Here is an 18,678-nt window from a genome sequence, read left to right as displayed (position 1 = left end):
AGACCACCCTCGGAAGCCAGCCTCTTCGACCTAGGACCAGAGATGCGGGCATGGCTATACGACACCGAGTTGGACATATAACGTTATACGAAAGAAGATTAAATGTAAATCTAGAGTTAGAAATTTAAAAGCAAAATAGCTCAGTGGATTTTAACAACGTATTATGTAATATACCTAGGCAGACATCTGATGAAGGCAAATGCCTTCCCAGATGTAAAAAAGTAGAAAACATTACATTCAGTTAAGAGGTTGTGCTAGAATTTTTTGCTGCCCGTCATTTTGACGGACAGGATAGTAAAACTTCCGTCAAAATCCAGAATTACCCGTCGGCCTTTACACAACTCTGACGAGGGGGGGGGACAGTTCACATGCGCCGTGTTATGCATGGCTGCTGCACCTCGCGGGAGTGTGCACAGCGTAAAGCCAAAACTCACAGAAATGTCAATGATTTGTACGGCACAGTTAGGTTTGGAAACGGTATGATTTCCTTTCTAGAGGGCATGCATAACACCGGAGCCTCGCTGCGGGGAAACTTTGGCGCTGTTCAGAGTTTGTTCTAATCCGTCAAAATGACTATACTTTCAGATTTGTCCGTCATTGTTAAAAAAATCGGTCATAGACGGAAAATATTCGGTTAACGCGACTTCTGATTCAGTTATACGAGTCGACACGCAGCTCTGCATGATCACATGCAGCGGTGAGCGGGACAAAACACACACTTCAGGTTAGAATATCACACGTAGCTATTTTAATTACCTCTCAAACTACCTAAACTAGTTATAGATATGTTTAGTTTTACTGTCGGGTCACTCATTACTGGATCCGCGAGCTGCATGATACTGGCAGAATAGATTGCCCGATCGGGCAACCAGCAGGTGAGGCTTCATTGCCCGAGCTAAATACAAGATGGCCCCGGGCCATCGGGCAGTCGTTAATGTCGAGCCATTTTTCTTGTGAAGTAACTAAGGGCTAAGTGCCTTACTCAAGGGCACACTAGTGGTGGGGTTCCAGGCGGGATTTGAACTCACAACCTTCCGATCTTCACCCCACTATCCATTAGACCACCACTACCCCTATTTCACTGCCTTCAATGTTCTGCGACAATCGAATCTTCATCAAGTCGAAAATCATTAGTCAGTGTCATATAAGATGGTAACATTACCCAAACATATGTGAGAAATCAGGACAATTATTTTAAAAAACCTACATTTTTTTCCACTCTGCACCTTTGACCTCTTGCTCCCTGTGCCATGATCTGGCCTTGTGACTCCCAAAGAGAGGCTTTCCTTGTCTTCTGTGACACCTGCACCATATGGGGCCCAGATTTGTAGAGCACAATTAGAGTACAGTTGAAGTGTCAACAATATAAATGCTGTGTCAGTCATAAAAGGAGCATACAGATAGTCATCAACAATTAAGAAATATTGCTATTATAGTGGATTTTGAAAACTGCTTAAATACTGAAGCAAATGTGGAAGAAGATGCATTCCAAATATTAGTGCCCTGAATTTACATGAATCGCTACAAACCTTGTGCAGCTTCCTCCACAGAGGTTGATGCTGGCTCTCCCCCATTCACCACTTCCACATCATGGCTTTGAGATTCTACATATCAGAGCCACAAGAGCAAATTGAATTTGACCATACATATTTTACGATAGTAAAATAATTACAATAATTACGTTTTGAAATCATTGTGTCAGTGCCAATATCACTAAGTACCTTGCTCTCCCTGTCCCTCTGCATTGGATCTGTAATCCCCCTCTTCGCCCACATCAGTAGCCTCCACGACCAAATCAGTACCATCCACAGGACAGAAATCAAGCACCACAAATTCAGTTTCTGTTGGAGAGAAAACAATTCTCAAATTAAAGGTAAACACATGGCTGTGCATTACAATGTATTTAGACATGCTTCTGCCCCACATAGCTACTTGTGGAATAGTCATACGTAGTTGAATGCAAATCTAGATCACAATAATAATACTAGTAGAAGAAGGAGTGGTGGGCAAGACTCCTGTAAAGCGCACACAAATGCCAATTTATTCAAGGCTCAATATTACTGAATTAAGGGCATCATTGGTTAATAAGCAAATTACCTTTAATCTAAATGCTTGCTTCCAATACATGGAAACAATAGTCATGAAGTCAAATTTTCCCCATCACCTAAACTGTCCAACAAAACAGGTCAAGTTGAAAAATGTCAACACTTACCCAGATCTGTCCCACAATCTTCAATGGTTCCTTTTTGATTCTGAAACCTTCTGAAGTGCACTGCGGTATGAAAACATCAAAGAATATAATCTTTAAAAAAAATGGAAACTCCAATATCAGATTTTAAATTACTTTCAAAGAAATCATCAATACAGTAAAATATACTCACACTTTAATACTTTCGCATACACTGATTTGATATCTTCTTCCAAGCAGTCATCCAGCTTCATCTGTATGCTACTGAAGACATCTGCTGTGTAGCCATTCTTATTCTTTTTCCCCAAAAGCAAAAGTGGAAAATACCCCAGAGCAGCAAGCCGGTCCAACTGAAATGGTAATAAGTAAATGCAAGTCATAAAGCCTGAATTTCACATCAGAAAAGTATTTGATCCATGTGTTTAAAGGTCCCATGTCACGGCCATTTCTACTGATCATAATTCCATTGTGGAGGTCTACTAAAATAGATTTATACTGTTCAATTTTCCAAACTCACATTGGTTTCTCATACAGCATCTCTGTATAGTATGTGTATTCACTCTCTGTCCTAAACGGCTTGTTGGAGCTCCTGCCCCCCCCTCCCTGTGAGCCCAGTGGCCTTCTGCGAGACAGTGAGACACAGCTAAACTCAGCCCGAAACCAGCCCGAACACACACACACACCCGCAGCCTGGCTGGGAGTTTGTGTGTGTACTCAAACACCGACTCACAGCCTCGCAGCGTCCCGTCGTCTCAGGGAGGAGAAATCGGCGGAGCTGCAGCTGAGAAAAGATTGAGTGAGGAAGTCACTCCAATCTGCAGACTTAACGTAACGGCTCCGCGGATTGTTCCATTTGGGTATGGGCACGTCACCATACCCAGGAAGAAAACAATGGAAAAAGAGAAATGTCCAACGAGGCGTTCTGGGGCAGCATAGACAGGTATTTTCTGTGTTAGAGTTGTACTCGCTACAGGGTGTACTTTGAGGGTTTGTGACTCTGCAGACCGTGTACATGCAGAAAAAGCTTCATAACACACAAGGGGACGGGTGATAACCAGAAAAACATGACATGGGACCTTTAAGAAAACATGATGAAGTATGTTTTATTTACCTGTAGATTGAACGTAAATTAATAGGAAGTATATCACTCTTTCAATTATCAATAGTTTTGAGTCCTTTATAAGTTTTATGAGCATTTTAGCCTGTGTTTCTTTCTCTAGCAGGACACTAAATAAAGAAGCCTTAAATTGATGAAACACTAAATATGGGGCCGATCATTGGGCTGCTTTCCGACTATTTAAAGATGTATGTAGTCAACAAAGGTCCAGTGTAACAGTGTAAAAGTTAAAATATGTAAAGTTGTGTTACCACTTGTGCTTACCATTTTGAAGCTGGAGTCTAGGACATGTGCGCCGTTGCAGTTTTTCTTTATTCTTTCTTTCCACTCCTTTTCCTCAGCTGCAAACCTTTTTCTTTCTTTAACCAGTCTGTCCTTGTGTGGCTGTTGGGCCTCACATTTAGGACATTTCTTGCATGCAACAAAAATCTTGTCCTGGCATGCCACACATTTCTTGACATTGCGTATCGCCGACATGTCTGCAACAATAGGATGAAGTTCACAGTTAGCTAGTTCTTGATAGTGACTTTAAAACATGAATGTTAGACTGTGTATTTTGTGCAATATGGTGCTGGTCAAGTGTTAGGAGAGCTATGTCTTGTGTAGCCTATAATATTGCATGTACAAATGTACAGTTTGTGTGGGTAGCCTAGCAACAAGTTATATTTACAGGTAACATAAATGTACATCTGTGAAATCTTCTCATGAAACGTCTGTATCAAGATGGACCGATTGCAAACACAACTAATGTTACTATCTAGCTCATATTACGTTCATACAATAAATGTCTTACCCGTAGACGTGCTGCAGAGTCTGGACATGCACCACAGTCCGCCAAAATGTACCGCACTCCGCCGAAAAGTTACCGCAGACTACCAAAAATGAGCAACGACTGTATAAATCCCACGTTATTATTTATTTTTTCCTGCGGCTCTTAGGGAATTGTAGTCTTTAAAATATATTTGCGTTTTTAAGTAGCCTACTGAATTGAGAGTATTCTGACAAATCTAAGGAGCTGGTTAAAACATTTGCAAATCATATTTTAAATGTCCTATTGTAAAATGGGGGATATTGAATTGTAATCATATTTTTGTTCTTTGTCTCCCTGTGGTTGCTGTGTGTCTCCTTGTAGTCATGTTGTGTCTCTTTGCAGTTGTTAACCATCTCTCTATAGTTGTGCATCTCTTTGTGATCGCTGTGTGTCTCTGTGGTCTCTTATTGTCTCTTGGCAGATGTTTCGCATTTATTTTTTGTTGATTTGGTCTCTATGTAATGTTTTTGTGTCTCTTTGTAGTTGTTTGCTATAAATTGAAGCATTGATATTTCAAATGTATTCTGTTATTGATAAATGTGTAATATAGAAAAAACTCAGGCAAACAATAGTAGCACAAACGGACAAGATATAAGTGATATCAATTATTATTCATGTTTTTGATCAACACAAATCATTATTTAAATGTGTATTTCTTAACTTAATTAAAACTGTTTTTGGTTTACTACATCGGTTTACAGACATGGGTAAAACATGACCCATGTATAAGTGTGATAAAAATGAATTAAAAAAAATTATATATATAATAATTATTTTGGTAAAAAATATTATTTTATCAGTGATTTGGACCAAACAATATATTTTATAATTGAAATATTTGTCACTTTGTCACACTCACACTATCATATATCATACAACCGATAACACTGATATTTAACTATAATTGTTTCTGTAGTGTAAATATTGATCTGTGGTGAATGTATAAAATGATTGAATAAAAGGAAAGAAAACTGATTGCGCCAATTGCATCTCAGTGCAGATGAGTAGAACTTTTCTTGAAGAAATGTTCAGTATAATACTTGGTATAATACAGTATAATAATATAGTGTAATGTTAGGGTGTGGACACTGTCAGAACAGTGTTTCAATCTGAATGAGTGTGTAACTAATGTAATGTAATGTAACCTCATGTGGAGGAGAGGGCCTCTCTCTCTCTCTCTCTCTCTCTCTCTCTCTCTCTCTATCTCTCTCTCTCTCTCTCTCTCTCTCTCTCTCTCTGAGTGTGTACAGTAGGCTATGTGTATGTGTGTGTGTCAGGTTGAACGAAAATGCCACTTTTAGGTTAAGGTTAATTATTTTTCACATTGCCTGAAGCTAATGAGATGCAAGGTTACAACTGGGAAAGAGACCAGTCTCTCCTCACTTGATAATGAACTTTGGTGAAGGTCAAGAAGCGGTCAATGTGACGTAACGCCTCCAGGGCACGTGTGTGGAAGTATGATCCCGGGGTCTGATAGATATTAATATGAGGATGTGCAAAACAGACAAACTAATAAGGCTTAATTTAAACATTAAAGAATACTTTAGGTCAAGGTCTTCTTTTGAATAAGAAAAAAGCTTTGGGGGTATAGAAGAAGAATAGGAGGGATGAATCCCTCTTTAATGGTCACACAGAGCACAGAGCACACACAGTGACATTTGTATCTACAGATAAATATTAAGCCTGACAAAGTACTTAACGTCTAATATATTGCTTTCTTGAAATGTTAACTATGTTGAAGCACTTATTTTAACTGATATTATACATATGTATTATACTCTTATAAGATGTATGTAGATAGTATAAGAAATGTGCTGAATATGACAGTTTAATGGTGGAGGTATACACACATATTGATAGATGTCTTGTGGACTGTTGAGGAACCTGCAAGTGTTTCATTCTGCACTGTAGTTGTGACATGTCAATAAACCTTAGAAAATCTTGAAACCTTGAAAGGGATGTGCAAAATAGTCATTATATACAGTCTTTAACTAACTATTAGTAGAGAATAACGAGTAATGAATATACTTTATAGGGATCCTATTAATACCTAATAATAAAATGCAATAACATGCTTTAACCACCAGGTGTCCCTTTATATCAGCTGTGCACCGTTATGGTGTGTAAATACAGCCTATCTACCAATTGGATCAAATATAAAAGTCAGCCGAATTAGTGTTGATACTGCAAGGAGACGTATTGTGTGGAAAGAAATGTAAGATGTTGTTTAATTGCTTATATATTTATGATCCACGTCACGTTTTCAGTTTTGGCGGCAATTGTTCCTGTTTGTCTAAGTGTTCTCATCAGGGCTATAATAAATAGAGAACTACGGCAGATATGTAATATTTAATGCAGCCGAACCGTGTATTACAATGCCGTTGTGTGATGACTTTCAAGGAGAAAAGCAAGCACACTCGGAATAAATTATTATTTTATTTTTTTTAAATGTTTTTGGATTTCACATCGTATAAACACCAAATCCCATCCAATCATCGAGCTGAGGATCTTGCGTAGGCCTAAATCTGTTTCCGGTATTGTTAATGACGGATGTATTTTGTTATACACACATTCCTTCACATTTACATTTAAATGTACATTCAACTATTTTGTGAGGCCTTCTAATATAACATGTTTTTAAATATAACTACGGTTGTAAATTAACATGAACCGAAGCTGTTGCCTGGCAACGCAATCTCACAATGTCACGTCCGTTAATTCCACATCCACACCCAACACGCATGGATTAACATCGATGTAATACATTGATGTAGGTAGCCTTTGTTTCTGCTAAAAGAGGTGTCGACCAGCTGGGGCAACAAGATAATCGGCGTAGTCGAGTGTGACTATTACAAAATAAATCATTATTATCTAAATATTGACAATAACAACCGTCCGTCGGGGTAGCATTTGCTTGGCATTTCCGGGTATTTCTCCACTGGTTAACATGGGTTAACAATACCGTGTAACTGTCACTTTTGAAGGGACGAAATCGTGACAGCATGGCAAATCGTCAAATGTTCTTGCCGTGATGCCGGGTTGATTTCGACATAGACATGAAGTATCTCCCTCACTAGTAATGGATGGTCAAGTAATGTTCACATTTTATGTAGGCCTACTGTTATATTTCACAAGATATCAAAGTAATTTGTTGTAAAGATAATTACAATTAAAACTCACTCGGATCACTTTTGACCCATGTTGTGTATCAAAGGGTTAAAAGACAATTCTATGCAAATTATGTGTGAAAAAACCGGGCTACATATGCCCAGAAAATAAACATATTTAGTCAGAGGTTTCAGGGGGAAAACAATCCATAGTTGTATTATTACTTATCAGGAGTGTACACTGTACGTATGTCGGATTGCTATGGTTACTACGTTATACACGCGTGACGTATTTCCTCATCCTGATTCTGAAGGTTCCCGCCCCGTTGGAGGTGAATCGGACTGTAGAAGCAATATTTTAGCGGTTTATCTTCTTGGATATATTCCGAACTGTCTTTATCAGAAGTAAGTATGTATGTTAACAATTCTGTCATTCAAACCAACGTTAAAGGACGGTGTAATCAGCATTAAATGTGTTGTCTTTGAAGCTAACCTACCTGTTATATTGTTCAAGGTAAAGTTAACGAAAAGAGAAAGGAAACATAATGTTTTTACCGTTAGATTTATCTTTTTTGTTTTGTTTTACTTTGTACAAACATACTAATAATACAATTGTTTGAAATGCAGTTTCTGTTTGTGCTACCAACAGATACCACAGACCAAGCTTGATTTGTGTCTTCCTCAACGAAACCATGGCTGGGCGACAGGCACCTCGAAGGACCTCTCTAAACTGGGATGAATCTGATACTGATGAAGACAAGGAAGAAATCGACAAAGTTAAAGCTAAACTGGGTGAAAAACTACAAGCTAAAGAGGTTAAGTAATCCTTGAATTGATTGTTTATAAGATACATTCTTGGGTTTATGCAGCAGGTACTTTATGTAATATGTCATCAATGATGTTTTAATCAATGCTTTTAAATCCGTTGTGTTGTGTCTGAATGTACAGTACTGCTCTAACTAGCTTTTATTGTAACCCCTGCACACACACAGTACAGTATACACATGCCGTAACTTGTAACTTTCCAGCAATCTTTGTCCAAAAACATCTACTACAAATGTCCACTTTGTCTAATAGAGATTAACAAATGCCAAAAGTAAACCTATTCACATCTGCAAACATCCTATTAATTTCACCAATACAGTTGTATATTCCAACTGTATTTGTGTTGGATACAGGAAACAAAAAAGTTTAATCTAAAGGGAAAATAGTATACTATGTCCATGGACATCTCTACGTAATGGTCTATATAATGACGAAATAATTAACTTAGTTTCAGTATTCAGCACAGTTTAATGTTCCATTTAAATGTATGGATACTTCTCTTTAACTCTCTTCTTTGTATTACCATGCTAAATAGGACCGTCAGCCTGCAGTAAAATGGAGAAAAAGAGACCAATTTGGGCGGCTGATTCTAAAGAGTCGCAGTTCTTCAAAACGTATGTTAAGCCAGATCATACTGTTGCATCTGTGTTTTTCTGTTGTTTCTTTTTTGAAAATGTAATTCTTTAATTACTATTCTTGTCTTCCTAGTGCACGCCAAACGTCAGAAGAGAACTGGTCAGTCGCAGTTACCAAATATTTCTGCAGAACATGTTGCAGATAGGACAGAAGGTAAGCTCTTTGATCAGTGTCAACATTTTGCTACAGTTTGTCCTTTTTTTAGGTGTTTTGCATGTGAGTATGGAGCCGTATGTACCTGGCACATGTGTCACTTTGAGAGTATTTTAAATTAAGTACTACATGTATTGCAATGAAAATTATTCGTATAGTGCTAAATGAACATGGAAAATAGGGATGCAATATTGAGTCAACGGTCACAGTTTAAGTCAAATGTAGTAATGATGAATTCCCTCTATGTTTTGATATGCAGGCACAGTCACCTCTGAGGTGCAACAGACCCACAATATGATTGGTAAGATTCTATATCAAAATAGTTATGCCACCATATCCATTTAATAAACTCATACTTACTCACTTCAGTGTACATCACAATATATTTAGTTTAATTATAATTTCATAAATTGAACACTAATATATTTCTGAAAGACATTTTGCAAGTACATTGATAAAACTTAATTTTGAGCAATTGTATTGTTCCTTAAAAATAATTTGGTGAACATGACATTACAGTTTTTAATCTCACTCAATTAGTTTGTTTACATGGACATGAATAACACATTTATGAGGCAATATTGTGTTCACATGTGCAAACACATAAACAGCATACTCTAATAACCCTATTATAAACGGGTTATTCATGCCCATGTAAACACAATCAATTGTAATAACCACCTGACATTTTAAGTTGTTTTCTGACTCTTGAGGCTTTCTTTACCATCTATTCTGTCTTGCTTACACCTGGTATCCTCATTTCCCAAGACCTTCATATACAGGAACTGCAAAAGATGGTTGATGCAGTTGAGGAGGATGTTGCCGGATGTTCAAATTCCACAGAAGCCTCATCTGGTCGAACATGGACAGTACGCCAGGCTTTATCTGATGAAAGATGGCGGAAAGCAAGACCTCAGCTTCTTGAAGCCATGCTTGAGGCAGGAAAGATCCCGAAGGGTCTTTGTCAACTGTGCAAAGCTAAAGATGCACAGACTGCCTTCCACAACCCTTGTTGTGCCCCAAATGTGACTTAACTGTACATCGGAAGTACAGTTTGCATAACAGATGCCTATTTGTAGGAGATAGTTACAAAGCTCTTCCTCCTACTGATATTATCACTGAAGATGCTAGTGGTCAGCCATCACCGTGTAAAGAAGGTATATACTGCATCGACCCTTTGACTAAAATGACTTTTCAATCCCATCATAATGTGTGATATACCTGCACTTGCCCAGTAGAAGTAACCATTATCCCTTTCTGTTTTACATAGTTCGTCTCCTGCCATCTGCAGCTGCAATGCAGACAATGTGTCATTGAGTGGTGGGCAAAAAGTAATCTTCATCAACATAAATGGTAACATATCTTTGAACATTTGTAAAAGTACAAATACATTTTCTTAGCTTTATTGTGACTTTGATTTGACTTGGTGCTTGTCCCAACAGGTCGTTATGACCTCTCTGTTCCTCTGCTGACCTGTGAGAACTGCCACTGCCAGTGGACACCACAGATCAACGATTTGATCTCAAATGGATACTGGCCTGGAACAATTGAATTCCAAACAGTTTTTTCCATCGATCTTTTTGCCACATATGAAGATCTCAAAATCAGTGCACCTGGTCTGAGTAGACACGCTTTCATTCGAATGCTGGAAAGTCGCTCAGTTCGTGCTGGCAGGGTAATGCACATTTTGATACATTATACAAATTGTGTATTGTATTTTAGATTTGGCAGATAAAGTGAATTTGTGCAATAATTTGCAAAAGGACTTGGAGGAAAGATAAAGAAATATTATACTTAATCCATGCTTTATAGTATTTGCATGTTGACATGTATCTAGCATTTCATTATGAATTCCTACATATTAGGCTGGGATAACATCTGGTGACAATTTCCAAAGAAGTTTCTTGGAATGGACATATTGCCGGCACGAAATTGATAAACTTCTTGGAGATGACCATTTCTCATGTCCTGCCTGTGGTGATGACATGGTCGCAGTGTCTCTGGACGGCAACAGAAAAATGTATCGCTTCAATCGTCAGGGGTAAGTAGCAAGAAAGCAAAATGCGCTATTATCTTTATATACTATATTCCCCAATCAAATGCTTTTTTCTTCATAGGGCGGTCGAATGCCCATACTTTGAAGGAACTTTCATTGCCAAAGACACAGATGTTGAAGGATTTGTGCAAAGGATTCGAGACAAAGTAAAACCTGTGAGTTTTACTGTGACTTGTCTCATAGCATGTTCTATGTGCTAAAGTTATCGTTGTTTTGTATGATGTAAAATGCATGAGATGTAATTACTTGGAATGTCTATTGTAATGCTTTTTTCAATAGGCACCTGGACGCCCATCCTGCGGTAAATCCAACTTCAAAGCAGGCAGGGAGGCTACCAGAAAGTCAGAGGCTAGACTGGATGAAGAGGGAATGATGACATCTGTCTGCAGACACTGCATTCTATTTAGTGGTAAAATAACGTATTTTAATTGAAATCCATTTACATATTTGTTGTACTTACAAAAATGCCATACTAAAATGGTCTTTAAATATTTGAATACCAGTTATGATTCACAAGTAAGTATGCACTTTCATGACAGTAATAACTTATCTTTGTATTTTTTAGAATATCCATTAATATAGTAATGAAATAAACCCTTTTCAAAGAAATCTATCTTTGTTTTGGTTGCAGGCCTCAACATGTTTCGTGGGGAAATCTTTGCCTACCCTCTCTAGATCCAAGATCTTGGAAAAGAACACAAGATTGAGTTTGTTTGCACTGACGTCATGTGTAAATACTACCCATATATACAGAGGGTAGTTGAGTCCTTTCCAGAACTGCAGTATGTCCTGCAAATGCGGCCATTTCTGTCAGTGATGCATGCGAAAGGTCACTCGACAAAATGCGAGGTATAAATGTAATGTTTTTTATCGTTTTTGGTTAATAGGGTATTTTAATGTCTAAACTGACATAATTCAATTTATTGTTGGTTATTCTCAGGTGGAGTGGAGTGGTCGCAACCAGGAAGGGGCAGGTATGTTACAATGATATTCTTTCGGTAATAAAAAAAAAAAAGTTAAGTGTCCGTTTCAAATTGCTCTAGGTTTGACAGTTGGAGAGGAAGTGGAGGCTGTCAATTCATACCTCTCTCGTGTGGCAACGACCAAACAATACATGTCCAAAGCAAGTGAGTAGTTGTTTTAACATCATATTGTGGCTCAAGTACAATTCTAAAAAGTAAAACAATATGTTTCAGGACGTACTGACATGATAACGATACATGCTCGTGGATGGAACTTGAGGAAGAAGCAGAACTTGCACAGATACCTGTCTCAACGATATGTGAAGGTACATTTGTCATGTAATTTAATAGCTTTTTCCCCAATATACAATACAACAATGTGCATACGTTTTGGCTGCAACTCTTTTCTTAAACATAGACTAAATATATTCGGTTGCTCGACAACAGCTCAGTGAAAATGTTTTGACGGTCATGCACTGATGTCCGTCAAACTCTTTTTGATGCTTTGATGTCCTCGTTAAGTGAATGTGTTCATTGATGACCGAAAGTATCTGTTCACTTTTAATTGAGGCTGAAACTTCTAACTGCTACTATAACAACTCAAATTGAACAGCCTACTTTAGTGACAAAGAAAACACTAGTGGTAGGTGTTGTTTTCTGACAATGATACAAATGTAATGTATAACATTTTCAGACCAACAAAAGGACTGATGAAAAGGACAAGGACATTCAAACCCTGCAAACAAAACTGCAGACAACAGAGGAGGGAATGAAGCAGTGGGTGAAGGAGGTTGAGGAGTGGGCTGCATCAAGTAAGATTTTTCCTGTAGCTACAAAATATTAACTGTCAACTGTTTGTTGACAGTTTACATTTAAGGAAATTGTGTTAATTGACAATTGAATGTTTACATTAAGGTCCAAAATCCACCAACTGCCAGGATCAACAGGGGCTGCAGCGGGTCATGGAGGGCCTCGCCCTCAAAATCAAACAGCGGAAAATTGAGCTGTACAGAACCATAGGTGTGTTAATATTATTATTATTGTTATTGTATTATTTTTGAAATAACGCTTCTCTTGTCACTTTCACGGTTACAGTCATTTGTGGCATGTTCGGAGTAAGAGAACAAATTATTTTGATATTTTTTACGTTTGCACTTCCTGTCATTTATAGACAATAACAAAGACCGCAAGCCCAAACGGGATATCATTGCAAAGAACAAGCGGAAACTGGAGGAGGCGATTGCAGTTTACAACAACCTTGTGCCAGACACAGAGGCTGTTGATACAGCAGATGCAGTCCTAAGTCAAGACTTCCCTATTTGGCCATGGGATTCTGGTACATGCATTTTTCTGCACTTAACAAAGCGGGTCTTTTTATATCTTTGCTGTTTTTTATACTGTTTTTGTTTGACATGATCAGTCATGCAGTCTATTTAAATCTTCCACACAATTTTCCATATGCTATTTTGTCACTTGTTCTTAAGGAGTAATATAAGTTTTAATTTATTAACAACGATGGAAGTTTGTTTTCATTACTGTTAAAAAAACTCAACATAATCACTTCGTTATAGCATCCACAGTCCCCCTCGAGACAAAAAAAATGGCCTTTGACAAAGTCATGCTGCTCTCTCGACTTCGAGAAGAGGATGGGATTCTCATCAAAGAGATGAAGAACCATTGCCGCTACCTGACAGGATCTTCCAGAGCTGTGCAAAGAGAGATCCAGCAGATTGAGAAGGACCTGTGTAAACAGAGTAGGTATTTCACTGGAATATAATGATCACTATCGATATAATATTAACCCTTTCCTCCTTTTAGGCTGTCCTTTTGCCATGGCCTTGGAAGCATATGAGGGGCTGAAGGATTTATTGAAAAAAAGGCTCCAGGAGATGGAGAAACAAAAGGAGGAGGCCTCCAGCACATACAGGTGAGTATTTATTTGGGAGAAATACGCTGAATTTAGTTCTTGTTTTGAGTAGAATTAATTGATGATTGATTGATTGCAATCTATCTACACATGATGCGCATATAGATTGAATGGAAACAATGTCACATTAATAACTTCACATCAATATAAACCAACATTGATGTTACATATGTGTATTCTTATATGTAGATATCCTTCACTATTGCTTGTATATATACGACTGAAAGAATATTCTTGATAATCCATCAAATGTCTGTAGACAGACTGCCAACTATTTATTGACATTTTTAAATGTATTGAACTTTTTCTGGTACAGGACATAAATACTCCATACCAGACTCTACAACATAAAACAAACAGACCATATACAGTATATACACTGAGTTAATTGTACATACTTACTTACTATATATATATCAGGTCCAACACGTACAGAACATTAGATGAAGATTTTAGTACTCTTGATATGTTTTTACTTTTACATTTATGCAAGTTAATGCAATGTTTACCTCAACATTCCTTAATGTCACCTCGAAGGTATTTAAACAATTTAGATGTGTCTAATGTGAAACTTTCCAATGCTGTCAGTCCAGACTAAGAACCTGGATACTAACCATGACAGTAAGTAATGCTTTTACATGCAGGAATGTTTTGGAGGACCCCGCTGCCCTACAGGAGGAAGACCATGAAGGAGAGGAGGAAGTGTGGGATGCGGAGGTCTGTCTCACCCTTGATGACACTGACTCCTCTGATGATGAGAAGCAAGATTAGCCTCTTCCACTACACTAGGGTGCCGACGTCCTCGGCCGACTTTCCGATCTTGACAGGTTAAAAGTTAAAGGTTGATGTTCCAGGCAAAAATGTGCATAGTAAAGTGTAATGGTTTGTTTGTTGTTGGTGTAAACATTATGACTGAATAAAAGCACACTGTTTGATTATGTATTCGTTTTGATCTTCTGTCAGAATAAGTATTGCTATTGTTTACATAGTATATCCTTTAACAGCAGAATTATTTCTCTAAAATGGTGAAGGTTTGTTTGGAGAAGGCTGTTTCTGTAATGAGAGTTCACATGTCTGCTACATTGAAGGGTGGCATTGACTACACATCTTCAGAAACATCATTTGCTTCAGATATAACTCATAGCAATATGTTAACCATTAAAGAAAGCCAACTGCATTAGTTAACAAACTCGAGGTCAAGTATTTTCCTTCAGTAATGAAGATGTAATTCCAATGCAGACACACCTGGGGTCGCTGTTCAGACTGTTAGGCTGAGCCATGCATTGTCTGGACCGTAAAAGTGACGAAGAAGACAGTGAAGTGACGTACTTCCGGTTGAAAATGAAAAATATTCCCTGGCATGTAATTCACGTTAGAATACATGTAATGGTTTTGAATAAGCCACAGTGCCTTAATGTACCAGCGCAAGAGGCTGTTTGGATGATAACAATTTAAAGTGTGTAGTTAAACTCATGACACGACTACAAACAATATGGCGGTTATTTACCCATCAAGCAGCATAATAACGGATTTGGTAAACTGAACAGGGAGCCGCCAGCCCGGAAATAAGTTTGCTCCAAAATGATATTAACAAATTACTATTATCATTATTATAAGCAAGACAATAAATGGCAAATATATAGAACATAAACGTATTTGAGATACGTTCATAACAAACGTTACTGAGAGAAAATAGGTTTCTAGAAGATATGTAGAAAACAAACGTATTTAAGATACGTTCATAAGAAACGTAAGGGGTGGGAGAAAACATGTTTCTAGAAGATATGTAGAAAATAAACGTATTTGAGATACGTTCATAATTAACGTAACGTGGGAGAAAATACGTTTCTTTCTGAACGTAATTGAGAATGCAGCATGACACGACTACAAACAATATTGTGATTATTTACCCATTAACCAGCATAATAATGGATTTGGTAAACGTAACAGTGAGCCGCCAGCCCGAAAATAAGTTTGCTCTAAAAAGATATTATTACATTTCTATTATCATTATTATAAGCAAGACAATAAATGGCAAATATATGTAGAAAACAAACGTATTTAAGATACGTTCATAAGAAAAGTAAGGTGGGAGAAAATACGTTTCTAGAAGATATGTAGAAAACAAACGTATTTAAGATACGTTCATAAGAAACGTAAGGTGGGAGAAAACATGTTTCTAGAAGATATGTAGAAAATAAACGTATTTGAGATACGTTCATAATGAACGTAACGTGGGAGAAAATACGTTTCTTGCTAAACGTATTTGAGAATGCAGATTAGTTCTGTGGGAACGTAATTTTTAGGAGACAGGGTTGGTTCATTGCAAACGCTCCGGAGGGACGTTTATTCACAAATAACCCTCTCTGGAAAATCCTAAATTGTGGAATAGTTTGGCCATTAAAATGCTTTTTGATTCGATTTCTGGCGAGAAGTGTATATTGTACACGTAGAATCCACGTCCAGTCGATTTGTAGGATCTATAGTTTAATAGATGTTACGAAGATAATTTGAGGTCTCGCCAGGAGAACGTGTATGCAGCTTCCATGTAAAGTTAGCGTGGGTGAAAACAGTTTTTTCGGTCACAAGGTTTTCATAATAAAACCGGATATATTCCCCTCACTGTCAAATGATTATACAGTGATATCTGCATTACTCATCCACTAAAAAACATCACTTTATCCTTGTTAATTAAACACTATTGATTGGTTTAAATTGTGTACAATGCTTTGGTGTTTTTAATAGGGCTGTCAAGTTAACGCGTTAATAACGCGTTAACGCAATTTTTTTTTAACGCCACTAATTATTTTAACGCGATTAACGCATGTGTATTTTTTTTCCTCGGCCGCCCCGTAGTTTCAGAGCGCATCGAGTTTAAAATACCATCTGCTGACAGCCCCGCTCTTGCCGCCCGCTTGTGGCAGACCACACTTCCACGCTCACCGGCAGGCACCGACTGGCCATCGGGAGGACCGGGAGGGTGTGTGTAATGTGGCCCGAGCGAGCAAGAGAGAGACCTTAAGTGCATTGTTGTTGTTGTTAGAATCTGGTGCTAGCTAGCTGCGCTAACGGATATAAGGAGCTGTTTAAATGAAAACAGAGGAGCGACATTTCGCCACAACTGCACCGAGCACTTGACTTGATGCAGGAAGCCAGACAGCGGGACATTGTAGGAGAAGTGAGCACACTCATGATTGCAGCAACATGATTGCAGCAACATGATTGCAGCGCACATAGCTCCAACGATCCAACACACACACACACACACACACACACACACACACACACACGCACGCACGCACGCACGCACGCACGCACGCACGCACACACACACACACACACACACACACACACACACACACACACACACACACACACACACACACACACACACACACACACACACACACACACACACACACACACACACACACACACACACACACACACACACACACACACACACACACACACACACACCATTTGTATTGTATGAGAGAGGTTCCAGGTTGAATTGAGGCTAATATTTGTAATGTTCAGAGGTTGTTGTTTAATATTCATGAGAATATTTGTCATTGTTCAAATGATAATAAACATTAGCATAAAGCATATTTGTCCACTCATATGTTGATAGGAGTATTAAAAACTTTAAAAATATTCCTCTAAGGTACATTTAGAACAGATACAAAATGTGCGATTAATTTGCGATTAATCGTGATTAACTATGGACAATCATGCGATTAATCGCGATTAAATATTTTAATCGACTGACAGCCCTAGTTTTTAACCTTCGATTCAGAGAAACAAATTGTTTTTTTCGGAGTTAAGACACTACAGTTTCCGAAGACAATACACTACCCAGAATCCCCAGCTATCGTTTGGGACTACAACATCCGCCTTGCTTTACAAACCCCGTGGTTAGTCATCAAGCCCTGTGATTGGATATTGGAGTGGCAGTGTGACAAGGTTACGCTGAGCGTCAAACAGCTCTTTGAAATGGAATGGAACCACGGCAGACTCCCCAGAACTACACATGCTGGCTATTGTGTGTTTCGCAACATGTTCTATGGCACGTCTCTTTATAAGACGTTTTCGTATTTCCCACAATTAGAAGTTGCCAGCATTAAACTGTGTACACCCTGGATGTTTAGGGGATACGAAACACAGTGGTGTTATCAAATTTAAAACATATAATTAATAAATGGGTGAAAATTGCTTGTGTCCATAATGGGCAGCATTAATATACCCACAGGTCAGAAGAGCTTTATTTAACAGCTGGTCTTATGTCTGTGACCCCTCCTGTTGTTCATTGATCAGCCTGAAACATGCACTTGTCAAGGTTCAGAGGCACATTTTGCAAATATGGCAGGAACCATCGATCATCTTAAGATAAGATAAGATATACTTTATTGATCCCAAGTTGGGAAACTTTGTTCTACTCCACTACAATTCAGAGGTTAACCTGCATGGTATTTTTACTCCACTACATTTATTTTAGTTACTTTGCAGATTCTGATTAATGATGTGAAATATAAACAACCCTTAAATCAGACTTTAGTTACACCTGAGAATAACTTTTATCCAATGACCTTTCCCCTCTCTGTCTGTGTCTGTGTATTCTCTTCTTCCGATTAACCCAGACAAATATTTTTTCTTGTTTTGTATCTATATCTACGCCGGGATCCGGAGTCGAGGCTGATCCTCTTGCTGTAGACCTGTGTCCTGGATCCTCTATCCTGAGTTCTGGATTAAGTCGTGGACTTCGGGTCGTGGCTGAACCTGTCTCTGCGGTCCTGCCTCGGGTCTCGTCATGCTGCTTTCTTGATGGCTTCCACAGGATTGTAGCTGACATCCTCGTGGATTCATCTTCTTATTACAGACACATGCATTTCCTAA

At 38.2% G+C, this 18,678-nt stretch overlaps 1 protein-coding gene across 1 annotated transcript; it reads left to right on the top strand.

The window, feature by feature from the left end:
* Positions 1-10,148: 10,148 nt before the first annotated feature.
* On the top strand, positions 10,149-14,553 carry LOC117466889 (uncharacterized). Its single transcript, XM_034110378.1, has 15 exons — positions 10,149-10,190; positions 10,280-10,512; positions 10,703-10,878; positions 10,955-11,048; positions 11,173-11,302; positions 11,525-11,742; positions 11,834-11,867; positions 11,937-12,020; positions 12,090-12,181; positions 12,550-12,667; positions 12,771-12,875; positions 13,027-13,191; positions 13,427-13,609; positions 13,674-13,782; positions 14,427-14,553. The coding sequence occupies exons 6-15, from the start codon at positions 11,620-11,622 to the stop codon at positions 14,551-14,553; spliced, it is 1,140 nt and encodes a 379-aa protein (XP_033966269.1). The 5' UTR covers positions 10,149-10,190; positions 10,280-10,512; positions 10,703-10,878; positions 10,955-11,048; positions 11,173-11,302; positions 11,525-11,619.
* Positions 14,554-18,678: the final 4,125 nt, after the last annotated feature.

Source organism: Pseudochaenichthys georgianus, chromosome 21 (assembly GCF_902827115.2).
Source record: "Pseudochaenichthys georgianus chromosome 21, fPseGeo1.2, whole genome shotgun sequence".
Classification (NCBI taxonomy): domain Eukaryota; kingdom Metazoa; phylum Chordata; class Actinopteri; order Perciformes; family Channichthyidae; genus Pseudochaenichthys; species Pseudochaenichthys georgianus.
This window is presented reverse-complemented; position numbering and strand designations above follow the sequence as displayed.